This window comes from Artemia franciscana, chromosome 18 (genome assembly GCF_032884065.1).
Source record: "Artemia franciscana chromosome 18, ASM3288406v1, whole genome shotgun sequence".
NCBI classification, from domain to species: Eukaryota; Metazoa; Arthropoda; class Branchiopoda; order Anostraca; family Artemiidae; genus Artemia; species Artemia franciscana.
The window spans coordinates 2,283,067-2,298,173 of NC_088880.1; the positions used below are offsets into that span (position 1 = coordinate 2,283,067).

The 15,107-nt window shown below is 35.3% G+C and overlaps 1 protein-coding gene across 3 annotated transcripts in view; it reads right to left on the reverse strand.

Moving 5' to 3' along the window:
- Nucleotides 1-15,107, reverse strand: part of LOC136038492 (head-specific guanylate cyclase-like) — a 224,074-nt gene that overhangs the window by 108,465 nt on the left and 100,502 nt on the right. For all 3 annotated transcript variants that reach the window (XM_065721578.1, XM_065721579.1, XM_065721577.1), the window contains one exon: nt 10,112-10,278. In XM_065721578.1, coding sequence (XP_065577650.1) covers nt 10,112-10,278 — 167 coding nt within the window. The remainder of the gene's footprint in view (nt 1-10,111; nt 10,279-15,107) is intronic.

The window sequence follows — 15,107 nt, forward strand, 5'->3', positions numbered from 1 at the left end:
TCTGATTTCTACTTCCAATTGAATTATTAATTATATTTTCAATATCTAAAGGATTATTTTGTAAATCAAGTAAACGATCCCCCAAAGAGTTGATACCAGCCTGGCCACTAACAGAAATCGTCGATTTACTCATGGTGGATAGCAGTTCCGCCCCACGACCAAGCCCACCAGACTACAGGTATAAGGGAAAAATATAAGGAAAGAAGAGTAAAAAATAATATAATCAAGGTATGGATAAATAATGATAATAAAATCAAGGTAAGAATAAATAAGAAAAAACAGGGAAAGAGAAGAAAAAAGCAACAAGGAAAAACTAAGAAATAAACAAATAATCAGCACTGGTAATATAAACCATTCATTCATAATAATAATAATAATATCACCCAAACCATTATCATGCATTGACCTCACGCCAAGGAGTACTCCTCCCCCATGCCTCTCCCATTGAAAAGTAAAAGCACTAAAACTCACAGTAAATGGGTTTGTTCTAATACTATGCTGTTGGTGCAAAAAAAAACAAAAAAACAAATATCAATGCATTAAAGAAAACACAATATTTGTTGTAGCAGAAGATACCATTATATAGGTCACTATTACTATTTTTATTGCATCGGACCAAACTAACTCAACAAATAATTCAAGCAATACTTTTTCCTTATCAAAACACAAAAAGTGTCCGGGCTTCCACAAACTCATTAAACAAAAAAAGAAAAAGAAAATATTCAGTCATGTAATCCAGTCCATAGAATTGCCCCGGCCATTTCCTTGCCTTCGCTGTCGTTGCATTTGAATCAGGCTACTAATATCTGGTGGGATTTCATCAAACAAAAACATTTCCACTGTCCCCTCCTTAAGGCGACGAATACATAGAGATGGTGGTATGGATCTCGCAATCCAAGTTTCAAAACCTGTTTTTTCACGAATACTGGTTCGGATAGCTAAAAGTTTTTTTCGAACTTCCCTAACAGACGGGGGAGAATCATCGGATAAAAAAAAAACATTCTGATTGCCCATGATAGTTTTTCCACGAAGATTTCGAGCCTGTTTTAGAACTGCCACTTTCAGCTCCCTGTTCTCCATGACAACCTTTATCAGCTTTTTTTCGGGCTTAACATCAGTTATCTTGTATTTGGGTACCTCATGGATTCTAAGGTATGACGAAATTATACTATCGAAATTTGTCTTAGCGTTTACAGTATCAATCGCTGTCACGTTTCATACAAGAATATTTTTATCAGTTTCTTTACTTTCCAGCTTCATCATTGTATGCTTTAGGCTAGATAACTGCGATTTCAGTAAAGAATTTTCATCAACCAGCACAGAAATGTGGCTTTTCAAATCATTGGTTTCTACCTCAAGGCTGATCACATTAGGCTTAATACCTTCAACCTCCAATTTCGATTCCAATACAGATTCTTCGATCTTAGAAATCCTTTGATCTAATCCTTTAAAAGTATCATTCAGCTCCTTTAACGTAGTTGAATTTTCTTTAATAGTCTGTAAAACTAGACTCGAACTATCAGCTAGTGATTTCAATGAGATTCCTTCAATAGGACTGGATGCGAGAAAAAACTCGTCAGATTTTTCCTTCGTCCTCTTTCCTCCCATTATGCAAAACAGTAATTGAACTCCAAGAAAAAATAGACTGCAGAAATATACTACCACATAAAACTCCTTTAATTACTCACTTTGCGTAATATTGGCAGCTGAGTCTATCCAAAAAAATTTCGACAGCAAATTAACCTTGCTGAACACTAAATGAATGGTCCGAAACAAAGTAGGAGTGTTTACCTCGAATGCATTCTTGTTTTATCAAAACTTCGTGAGAGTAAATCCGGTTTAAGATGTTCACTGAATGAATGCTATATGTGAACTGACTTCGATCCTAGGATGTGTTTGATCATTAGGATGTGAACCTAGAATTTATCTTTTACGCCTTTATGATAACCTTTATCCACATAGTGTTGTTAATTTAGTCTAACATTCGCAGAAAGCTTCACACCAATACCCACAGCATAAGTAGTAGTAGTAGTCATAGTAGTACCAGTTGTAGTAGTAGCAGTTGTAGTACTAGTAGCAATAGTATGAATACTGCAGCCTTTGGTTACTTCAACATCCCCCTTAACATGTCCTACAATTTTAAATTCAATCCCTAAGTCGGTCTTGGGGTGTTGCTGATACGCCCTTTTTACAACCTACATTCTCATAGTGTGTCACCTCAATGCCCCAGCCTTAGCAGTAGTAGTAGTCGCAGGGGTAGTAGTAGCAGTCGTAGCAGTAGCTGCAGTATGCAAATATTACCTTTTAGATAGCACAACAGCTCCCTGAACATGGCCCGAAGGTTTTAACTTAATTTTCTTAGACATTCTTGAGACGCTTCTGATAAACCCTTTTGACAACCTGCATGCACATAGTGGGTTTTTATTTAGTTCAACATAGCTATATAATTTCCTAGACTACGAAAAAATTAACGAAAAACTAAGGGAGAAAAAAGAGTTTCATTTAAATAAAGCAGTGGAACAAACAACAAAATAAAAGAAAAACATCAACTAAACAATAATAAAAAGAAAATCAGAATATTTCGGCTCCACGGCCTGGAGTCTTTCTTGACAGAAAGAAAAAAAAAATTAAAGAAAAAACAGTCTTTTAGGATAAGACCAACAAAAGAAACGATTAACTAGACAAATGGAAGAAAGAAAGAAAAAAAACTCGAAAACAAAAATCAATAACAAATTTGTTAACATAACAGATTTGTTTTTTAGTTGTTTTTTTCTCTTTCTTTCTCCCGTGTATTTAGTTTACATTTGTTTCAGATGGTTCTGTTCTAAAAATTGTTTTCTTATTTAAAGATGTTTTTCTTACTTCGTTCGGGAAAGGCTCCCAGAAAGAGAGTCAAAATTTTTCGGATTTTTTATTCATTAATGTTTTGTTGATGTTTTTCTGTTTCAGTTTTTGCTCTGCTGTTTTATTTAAATTAAAACCAAGATCCTCTTAGCATGAGCTGTAACTTTCAACTTAATACTCTAAGCCTTTTGGTCAGCTGAACATCCCACTCAAGATGCCATAAGTGTCAGCTTAATATTCCAAGCTGTTCCTAGGACATTACTAATACACCCTTTTGGTATACTCATATGCCGGATCAGGTCACCGGCCAAACACCTATGTGCTACGCCAATTTTGTATTTTTTTTTTCTAAACTAAATACCCCACAAAACATTTAAATTTTAAGTAAATCTAGGGATGCAGAGGTACTACAAGCCTACGACCCTTGACATATAGGTGTTTCGGTTTTTTTTTAATCTCGATAACTGTTATCTAATTGACCTTTTATCTCCCCGTCTTGCTGTGTTGACGAATTTAATTCTCAAAACATGCCTTCCCTCCAAATAAACTCCTTTCATACCTATTTCTGCAGAATGGAACTTTCTCAATTGACTCGCCTTCCATATCATAATAAATAATTACATTAACGTCAATTATGTCACACAAAGTGGTAACAGTTCGTGGTAACGAACTGTAGTAAGGACCGACCCGGCTCAATAGTAAACGAAACTAAAAAAATGGAGTTTTGATACTAAAAGATACATCAATGGAATCGGATTTTTATGCTGATTTTAAATATATCAGTTTGATCAAATTTAGTCTTTGTCATCAAAAGTTAAGAGACTGAGAAAATTTGCCTTATTTTGGAAAACAGAAGGAAACGCCCCCTAAAAGTCATAAAATCTTAACGAAAATCACGCCATCGTATTCAGCGTATCAGAGAACCCAATTGTAAAAGTTTCAAGCTCCTATCTACAAAATGTGGAACTTTTGTGGATCGGTCTTGCCAAAAGACCGATCACGGGTGCTTGTTTATTTTTTTTTGTCTTTTCCCCAGGGGTGATCGTATCGACCGAGTGGTCCCAGAATGTTGCAAGAGGGTTCTTTCTAACAGAAACGAAAAGTTCTAGTGCCTATTTAAGTGACCAAAAAGTTGGAGGGCACCTAGGCCCCCTCCCACGCGAATTTTTCGCAAAGTCAACGGATCAAAATTTTGAGACAGCCATTTGGTTCAACATAGTCGAAAACCATAATAAATATGTCTTTGGAATGACTTACTCCGCCACAGCCCCAAGGGGAGGGTCTGTACGTTACAAACTTTTACCAGTGTTTACATACAGTAATGGTTATTGGGAAGTGTAGAGACGTTTTTCAGGGGGATTATTTTGGTTTGGGGGGAGGGGTTGAGGGGAGGGTTTTTATGTGGGAGGATCTTTCCTTGGAGGAATACGTCATGGAGGAAGAGAAATTCAATGAAAGGGACGCAGAATTTTCTAGCATTTTTATAAAAAAAAAAACAATGAAAAAATAAATATGAAAAGTTTTTTCAACTGAAAGTGAGGGGAGGCATTACAACTTAAAACAAACAGAGATTATTATGCATATGAGGGGTTCATTTCCTCCTAAATACCTCGCTCTTTATGCTAAAGTATTTTTATTCTACGGCCTTTCTGATTCAGGGGTCATTCTTAAAGAATTGGGACAAAAAGTAAGCTTTACTGTAAAGAGTGAAGTATTAACGAGGGGAAAAAGCCCCTAATATATATAATAAAAATATACGAACATAGAAGTTCGTTACGTAAGTTAATTCTTAAGTTACGTATATTTTTTACTAATAAAAAAGCTCGTTAAAAATTAAAAGTTCTAGTTACCTTTTTAAGTAACCGAAAAATTGGAGGGCAACTAGGCCTCCTCCCCCATTCCTTTTTTCTCAAAATCGTCGGATCAAAACTAAGAGAAAGCCATTTAGCCAAAAAAAGAATAAACATGCAAATTTCATTTTAATAATTTATGTCCGGAGAGCCAAAATCAAACATGCATTAATTCAAAAACGTTCAGAAATTAAATAAAAGAACTAGTTTTTTAACTGAAAGTAAAGAGCGACATTAAAACTTAAAACTAACAGAAATTACTCCGTATATGAAAGGTGCTGTTCAAGCGTATCAGAGAACCCTATTGTAAGAGTTTCTAGCTCCTATCTACAAAATGTGGAACTTCGTATTCTTTGCCAGAAGACTGATCACGGGTGCGTGTTTATTTGTTTGCTTTTTTTCCAGTGATCATTGTGTCAACCAAGTGGTCCTAGAATGTCGTACGAGGACTCATTCTAACAAAAATGAAAAGTTCTAGTGCCCCTTTTAGATGACCAAAAATACCTCGCTCCTAAATACCTCGCTCTTTACGCTAAAGTATTTTTAGTAATTTCAACCCTTTATTCTACAGCCTTTCTGATTCAGGGGTCATTCTTAAAGAACTGGGACACAATTTAAGGTTTAGTGTAAAGAGCGAGGTATTAACGAGGGGACAAACCCTCTCATATACATAATGAAAATATACCAACATAGAAGTTCGCTACGTAAGTTAATTCTTAAGTTACGTATATTTTTTACCAATAAAAAAGTTCGTTAAAAATTAAAAGTTCTAGTTGCCTTTTTAAGTAGCCGAAAAACTGGAGGACAACTAGGACTCCTCCCCCACCCCTTTTTTCTCAAAATCGTCTGATCAAAACAAAGAGAAAGCCATTTAGCCAAAAAAGAATTAATATGCAAATTTCATTTTTATAATTTATGTGCGAAGAGCCAAAATCAAACATGCATTAATTCAAAAACGTTCAGAAACTAAATTTTAAAAAAACTAGTTTTTTTCACTGAAAGTAAGGAGTGACATTAAAACTTGCAACGAACAGAAATTACTCCGTATATAAAAGGTGCTGTTCCCTTCTCAACGCCCCGCTATTTACGCTAAAGTTTTTTACTGTTTAATAAAATAGAGTTGCGAGAAAGACTCAAACTTTAGCGTAAAGAGTGGGGAGTTGAAAAGGGAACAGCCCCTTTCATACACGGAGTAATGTCTGTTCGTTTTAAGTTTTAATGTCCCTCCTTACTTTCAGTTCAAAAAACTAGTTTTTAAAAATTTAATTTAATATGAAAACCAGCCATTTCATTGAAGTAGTAAAGAGTAGAATTTATTGCTCCCCTACAGCTTGTTGCTTCCCTCTTTTTAGATTTTGAAACATACAATTTTATTTTGGGATTTTACTTGAAAATATATGAAAAAACGATAAAATTAACTTCCTTAGATTTTAAAATATATTTCCCTTTCTCTCCTACTTTTTTGCAAAAATGGCACATCTACTTGAAATGATTTTGTGGCACACAGGCAAGGCCACAGAAATGCCAAAGTCACAGTATGCACTCCATCTTCACTTTTTTTATGATGGTTATCGGCTCCCAATTATTCAATGAAATAAAACTTCGTAATAACTAGCATTTCTGCGAAAATCTCTTCCCCTGCGGGTTTCAAAAATGAAAAATTTAACAAGTTTGGAGGAGACAACTTTGGCTATTAATTGGTTCCTTCTCACTGGTTCCTGCTTCTTCTAATTGGCTACTAATTCCTCGAGAAAGCTCGACTTCTTTTAAAAGAATATAGGGTGAATTCTAAGAGCTGGTTAACGAATCTGATTTTGCTTTTAATTATAAAGAGTATTCAGAAAAATCTGTCATAAAAAATTACTACAGGTTACTACGAAAACATTTTAGGCTATGCTTTGCTAAGAAAATATTCTTGGTGATATTGAAAATAAGATATGAGACATAAAAGTGTAGAAAATTCAAAGCTCAATAAAAATATTAACTTGTCAATTGACAATTTTTGAAGCATTGTTTCTGGTTCAACTGAATCAACTGATCATTCAACTGAATGATCTTTACTTTATTCCACTGTTTGTCCATAAAGTTTTCAAAATTAATGATCTTCAGAATCTCAAAGAAAACGAAACCTTCAATGAAAAGCAGCACCTTCTTACGACGTTTTTTGCCAGTTTTTCTGGTTTGTCGCCCAATTCATTTTTAAAATTTGGTGCACGCCATAACCAAAAACGGTAAAACCTTATATGAAGACCTTTTTTTAAATTAAAAATTGAATTTCCAATTTTCCCTAGATTCTCAGATGTATACGGCTGTACACACTTACGCACAATCAATTCAAAAAGTGGATTTATTTTTCACTGTCCTTGGTACTTTTAACACAACTGAATTGCAAAGATTTCACGAAAAGATTTCGGATTCAGTTTAATTCTACTTTAATTCCATGGAAATATCTTAGCAAGAAGGTATTTACCGGAAGGGTTTATGGTGTTTCAGCACCCTTTTTAATAAAGTTTATCCAAATGCAGAGTCATCGTAGTTCTTATAAGGTCTTGAAGTTATTTACATGTACAATTTTATTTTTGATCTAAGAAGATTACAACTCGTCTTGAAGGTAGGTAATTACTACAACCCAACCCCATCCAAATCAGCAATTTAACTCCAACCTTTGTGTTTTTAATCCCCAGTTTAACTCAACTTTCGCTCAAATCAACATCATACTATTCAATTCAATGCAACTCAACCCTGTTTTACTCAACCGCTTCCGACCGCATTCGTCTCAATCCTCATTCAACTCAGCAGCTGTTTGACTCAACAACAGTCTGGTTCAGCCCTATTTTTCAAACTCCTGGCAGCTCCATGCCCATGTAGTTCAACGCCCACTCAACTCAATCTCTATTCAATCTAATCCCGGGCAACTATTTTGCTGTTTAAGTCAAAACTCATACAACTCAGCCCCATTAAACTTAAGCCCTTGAAAAAAAACATATTTATTGGAACCTTCATGAAACTCAACACGCAATTAGCTGTACTTCCATGCAACTAAACCTCTTGTATCTGGCTCCTATTAGACTCAGTTCCTGGAAATCACATCCCATAATTAATCTCGACCCTTCCTGATTTACAATTCCTTCAAATAAAACCTTCTTAATTCAAGAATAAAGCTGAAAAAGTTATCTGAACCTTTCTTGTCATGTAACAGTCTTCATTTACTGATTAATTCTGGTTCTCTGTCCTGGTTTGACCATGGAAGGTGTGAAGATGTGTTTCATGAAAATATTTATATGAACTTGCATAAGAACATGATATTTCATAAAATCAAATCCATTTTCTGTCATTCGTTTAAAAAAAGAAAACATTTTAAAACAAATCTATTTTTCCAAGAACATTGAAGAGTCTAAAACAAACGGAAATGAAATCCATTTTTTTCTATTATTTTTCTATACTTCCTCTTTGTCAACAGGTATTTTATAATACCAAATACTGTCAAATAAAAACAAAATCAGCAATATATTGCTTATAGCTTGGTGTTACATCCAGCCACTGGAGGATTTGGGACGCAACACCATAGTAACGGTTGTTATATTTGGAAAAAGGGCTGGATAGGGGATGGGTATTTGGTGTTGATATAGGGGTATGGGTAGCTTGGTGTTACATCCAGCCACTGGAGGATTTGGGACGCAACACCATAGTAACGGTTGTTATATTTGGAAAAAGGGCTGGATAGGGGATGGGTATTTGGTGTTGATATAGGGGTATGGGTAGCTTGGTGTTACATCCAGCCACTGGAGGATTTGGGACGCAACACCATAGTAGCGGTTGTTATATTTGGAAAAAGGGCTGGATAGGGGATGGGTATTTGGTGTTGATATAGGGGTATGGGTAGCTTGGTGTTACATCCAGCCACTGGAGGATTTGGGACGCAACACCATAGTAGCGGTTGTTATATTTGGAAAAAGGGCTGGATAGGGGATGGGTATTTGGTGTTGATATAGGGGTATGGGTAGCTTGGTGTTACATCCAGCCACTGGAGGATTTGGGACGCAACACCATAGTAGCGGTTGTTATATTTGGAAAAAGGGCTGGATAGGGGATGGGTATTTGGTGTTGATATAGGGGTATGGGTAGCTTGGTGTTACATCCAGCCACTGGAGGATTTGGGACGCAACACCATAGTAGCGGTTGTTATATTTGGAAAAAGGGCTGGATAGGGGATGGGTATTTGGTGTTGATATAGGGGTATGGGTAGCTTGGTGTTACATCCAGCCACTGGAGGATTTGGGACGCAACACCATAGTAGCGGTTGTTATATTTGGAAAAAGGGCTGGATACGGGATGGGTATTTTTATCTTTCGGCTAACAAATAAATCGAAACTTTGGCGAAATAAATCGAAACCTTGGCGAAATAACCACCAAATTTTTAATCTAATCACTACTCTAATCACCTTCTAATTACCCTGTCTAATACATGTTCAAAGGCTGGCCATATGTATCTAAAACAAATGCTCAAGTGATATTTTTTACTAAAAGTCAGTTGTATGGAGTTCAGTTTAATGCAAAGAAAGAGTTACACTGGGGTTGAGTGGTTTGGGGTTAAATTTAATGAAGGTTGAATTAACAAGGTTTAGTTAAATGCGGGCTAAGGTCCATTGGGCTGAATTAAAAAGGGGTTGGTTTGAATGAGGATGGAATTGAATGGAGGTTACGTTGCTGTAAGAGTATTGAGTTAAATATGAGAGAGATGAATGGGGACTGAGTTGCATGGTGGTATAACTGAATAACGTTTATGATCAACGGGGTTGAGCTGAATCGAATTTAGGTTAAACCAGTTAGAATTCTATGGGGTGTAATTGAAGGAAGATTGAGTTGAATGGGGCCTGAAATGAACAGGGTTTGAGTTGAACGGAGTAGGGTTGCATAGGGTTTAATTGCCCCCATACCAAATTTCCTAGTTCTGACACCATGGCTTTGGGAATCGACAGGAAAGTCTACTTAAAAATTTGAATTATCTAAACTCAGAACATTTCCAAGAAAACCGTATCTGTACCTTTTATTCATCTTCCTAATTATAACTTTACTAGTTTTTAGCGATACTTTTTTTCAGTTTTCTTCAAATTCAGTAAAAAAGGGAGTAAAAAAAATTACATAATAATAAAATACTCTGATTGCGGATTGAATAAAGAAAAACTGAACTTGTAACGCAATCCACATTAAAGCCTCCATACTGAAGCCTCGATGATTTCACCTCCAACACTTTTCTCGATGGCTGCGTCCATACTTAATGTCAGTTTTCAAATCTTAAACTCCTCAATAATAAGTTTAAAATAAATTTAAGTTTAAAAAAGGGCATCCAGCCCCTTAAATTCTCCTTCTGTGGATATTATTTGTAATACATAGCTTTTAAAAGAGAAATTTCCTACCTTGTAAACATCTAAGAAGCCACAGAGTTTATCAAAACAGGTATATAATGACTGCAACATTTCAACAACTTGCATCGGGGTTGCTTCTGAACAGATCGCGGTGAACCCAACAATATCACTAAATAAAAGAGTGACTTCGCTGTGTGTTTGGGCTTCAACTGCTTGACCTGAATCATGAGTTATTTAAATTAATAATTTTATTTAATAATCATTAATAGACATTGACAAAAAAATAGCATTAACGACAGTAAAGTATTTGGTTTTTCCAATGACCTGGGGTTAAGTTGAATAGGGGTTAAACAAAACGGGGTGAAATCCTACAGAATTGAATTTTAGTTGAATTGAGTCGATAATGAACCTTAGCCACCTTCAACTGGTTAGCAGCAACAAAATTTATTGTTTAGATAAAGAAACGAAACTGAGCCAAACTAAGACCATTAACTTTTCTTCACCTCGATATAATGTATAAAAAAAAATAGCTAGACATGAAAATAAACAAATTAATAAGCATAATATTAACTAGGGCATAGGGAGGTTTTTTTATGCAGAATAATCAGAAAAGATAAAAATAAATAAATACAGAGTAAGTATAAACTCCATGTGGAGGGATGGGGTGTTAACTGACTATATATCAAAACTCACGTGTACTTTTTAAGAGTGAATGTTATTGGAGGGCAACAAGTCTCCCTCTGTACCTTTTTGTTGCTTCCCAGCTACCTATTTCGTTCATGACTGTTGAAAGCCTTAATATACATGCCTTTGGGGATGAAATAACCCCCAAATACCCTGAAAATTTTAGTTTACCAATTATTTACACAATGGTTTTAAAATGGAAAAAGAACTTTTTTCATGTTGGGCATGTGACTGGTTTGAATTTTTCAGGGATTGGATTCTTGGTTCAAGGATCAGACATTTTATTGTAGGAGGGACAGCGGCCCGAAATAAGTAAAGAATGATTAGTGCTAAGTTTGAAACTTGAGGCGTTAAGTCTAAGAGGAACCAAATGTGTAAAAACACTTTGCAGAGCACCCAATGTAGAAAAATGGGGGCCAAAAAAGGATCAGGCCTTTTTCCGATCGGCTCAAAACTTGTAACCTTGAGTTCTTAAGTTAAGGGAGCCCCAAAGTAGGAGAGAATATGGAAAAAAAGAATATTAGAATATTAAAAGAAATTTAATTCTCATTTAGGTTCGTAGTTTACTTTCTAATTTGGTTTTTTTTTATTCCTTTGCTCATCTATAGTAGCATCTGCCATCTTTATGTTTGACGTGATTATTCTTGATTTTTTTTTTTTTTAGAGGGAAAGGTTCACTTATTCATTGATAAAATTTCTTTCCAATTCAGATTTGTAGTTTAGCTCTTAATTTTGGTTCGTTTTTGGATTCCTTTGTTCATCCATAGTAGCATCTTTTATTTTTATATTTGATGTAATTGTTCATGAGTTCTTTTTAGGGGGAAGGTTCGTATACCTATATATATAAAATAAGTAATCTGTGTGTGTGTGTGTGTGTGTCGAGTGACGTCATGTTTGTCGACTGACGAAATTACAGACCGGGACATCGGGACACAAATGACAACCGGGACACCGGGACATAGGGAATAAAAATGACGACCGGCAAACTCAAAGAGAAAGCGACCGGGACACAAGGAATGTTCGATTAGCAATCACCATCAACAAAGCACCGGGACACAAATGACGACCGGGACACAGGGAATATAAATGACGACCAGGACATAAGTAAAAAAAAACTAAAAAAACTAAAAAAGGTAAAAACTACCAAAAAACTAAAAAGAAAAAAAAACTAAAAACAAATAAAAAAAACTAAAAAATCTAAAAAACTGAAAAACTAAAAAAGAAAAAAATGAAAAAAGGAAAAAAACTCAAAAATAAAGGAGAAAAACAAAACTAAAAAAAATAAAAATAAAAATATAAAAAAAACTAAAAAGGTTAAAACTACAAAAACAACTAAAAAGAAAAAAACTAAAAAAAGTAAAAAAAAGTAAAAACCAAAAAAACTAAAAAGAAAAAAAGGGGAAAAACACAAAAATTTATTTCATCATATACCAATTCAAAAACGAATGTATATACAGACCGGGACACCGGGACACAAATGACGACCGGGACACCGGGACACAAGGAATATAAATGACGAACGGGATACTCAAAGAGAAATTACAGACTGGGACACCGGGACACAAATGACGACCGGGACACAGGGAATATAAATTATGACCGGGACACAGGGACACAACTACAACGGGGACGCTGGGGGCACAGGGGGATATATAAATGACGACGGCGACACAGGGAATGGTCGATTAGCAATCACCATCAACAAAGCTCAAGGGCAATCATTAGAATCATGAGGTAAGGATCCGAATACGGATTGTTTTCCCATGGACAGTTATGTTGCATGTTCAAGAGTCGGTAGACCTGGCAATCTATTTATATGCACAGACAATGGGACAGCAAAGAATGTTGTATATTCACAAGTTTTACGTAGTTAAAAACATATACATATATATATATATATATATATATATATATATATATATATATATATATATATATATATATATATATATATATATATATATATATATATATATATATATATATATATATATATATATATATATATTCACAGGTTGGACACAGGGACACAACTACAATGGCGCGTAACTAATATGGCGCGTAACGACTTACGCGCGCGTTCCTTCGCTGATAAAAATTACTTTCCTATTTAGGTTCGTAGTTTTGTTTGTTATTCTGGTTCGTTTTTTTTCCTTCGTTCATATATAATGGCATTTGTTATCTTTATGTTTGATCAGATTATTGAGGAATGCTTAGCTTAAGTTAGCTCAAGCAAGGGTCTGTCTCTAAATTGTAGTCTGGTTGAGGTCCTTTTCATCCAGCGTCTAATATGATGTGTTATTCATTATTGTTTTAGTAAATTATAGAAAAGCATTTGTTATCTTTATGTTTGATCTGATTAATGAGGAATCCTTAGTTTAAGTTAGCTCAAGCAAGGGTCTGTCTCTAAATTGTAGTATGGTTGAGGTCCTTTTCATCCAGCGCCTAATATGATGTGTTATTCATTATTGTTTTAGTAAATTTAGAACCTTTCTTTTCTATTTATTTTGTACATTCTATGTTCTTTATAGCTAGTAATAAGCATACTATTATATACTTACTTCCCGCTAATACCCAGTAATATTAGATTATTGATGTTTTTGCGCGTATCTTTTATTTCTCCTATAGCTTTTCACATTTCTAGGGGTCTTTCAATGCATTTCTCAAAAATTATGTTTGATCTGGTTATTGAGGAATCCTTAGTTTAAGTTAGCTCAAGCAAGGGTCTGTCTCTAAATTGTAGTCTGGTTGAGGTCCTTTTCGTCCAGCGTCTAATATGATGTGTTATTCATTATTGTTGTAGTAAAATTTAGAACCTTTCTTTTCTATTCATTTTGTAATTTCTATGTTCTTTATAGCTAGTAATAAGCATAATATTATATACATACTTCCCGCTAATACCCAGTAATATTAGATTATTGATGTTTTTGCGCGTAACTTTTATTTCTCCAATAGCTTTTCACATTTCTAGCGGTCTTTCATTGCATTTCTCAGGAATTAATTTTAGAACAAAAAAAAAAACTACAGCTTTTGAACTTTAAGTTAAAGCTTCACATGTGAAAAAATCACCCTTCAATCATGCTAAATTAACTTTCATAACGTAACAATTTTTTTCGTTAGTCCAATAACAACTTTTTTTTATCATTTTTCATTAGTTCAATGTCTTGAATAGTAAGTACATTACTACTTACTATATATAGTAATCCTACAGATATCCTACATTGATATCTAGGCAAAACTTCATACAACGTCATTTTAGTTCAGTCTATGCCAAGTCTTTTTGTTTTCTGCCCGCACAAACTCAATGAGCAAAACAACTCTTTTATCAACCCCGCTCTATTTATACTTAATCTGATTTCTAAATACTTTACATACCAATCAGACTCTTGCTTGGAATTATCTGGGAAATCCTTCTTATTAGCTCTAAGCTATACTGAGGAAAGATACAAGCGGCTGAAGGCTCTTGCCCTTTCATTAGTCTGGCCTAATTCTCCTAATTAGGGATAATCTCTAAGAATAAAAATAAGTAATAAAATTCCAGAGAATCCCCCTGCTCCTTCTTTTTGGCATCTTTGTGTCTACTAATGATTGTAAATTACTTCTCTTTAAAATTCAGATAATAAATAGCTCTCTGAGCAATTAACTCTGTGAGCATGGTGATTTCAAACTCGCCACTTCAGAAAAAGTGTGATGACAACAAGATGGGATATGCTGTCAAATTAAAATTTCTGTGAATTTTATGCACTGTCGACTCTGACGCACTATGGCACATCAAGTGCTAGGGTATGGTGTACTATGGTATTATATACTACTAGCTGTTGGGGTGGTACTTCGCGCCCCCCAAGCCCCCCTGCGCGCGTAAGTCGTTGCGCGCCATATTAGTTACGCGCCATTGGAGTTGTGTCCCTGAGTCCTACCTGTGAATATAGATAGATATATATATATATATTTTTAACTACGTAAAACTTGCGAATATACAACATTCTTGGCTGTCCCATTGTCTGTGAGCTTTGTTGATGGTGATTGCTAATCGAATATTCCCTGTGTCCCCGTCGTCATTTATATATCCCTCTGCGCCTCCCGGCGTCCCCGTTGTTGTTGTTTCCCTGTGTCCCGGTCGTCATTTGTGTTCCGGGGTCCCAGTCTGTAATTTCTCTTTGAGTGTCGAGGTCGTCATTTATATTCCCTGTGTCCCTGTGTCCCGGTCGTCATTTTTGTCCCGGTCGTCATTTGTGTTCCGGTGTCCCGGTCTGTAATTTATCTTTGAGTGTCCTGGTCGTCATTTATATTCCATGTGTCCCGGTCGTCATTTGTATCCCGGTATCCCAGTCGGTATTTTCTCTTTGAGTGTCCCGGTCGTCAT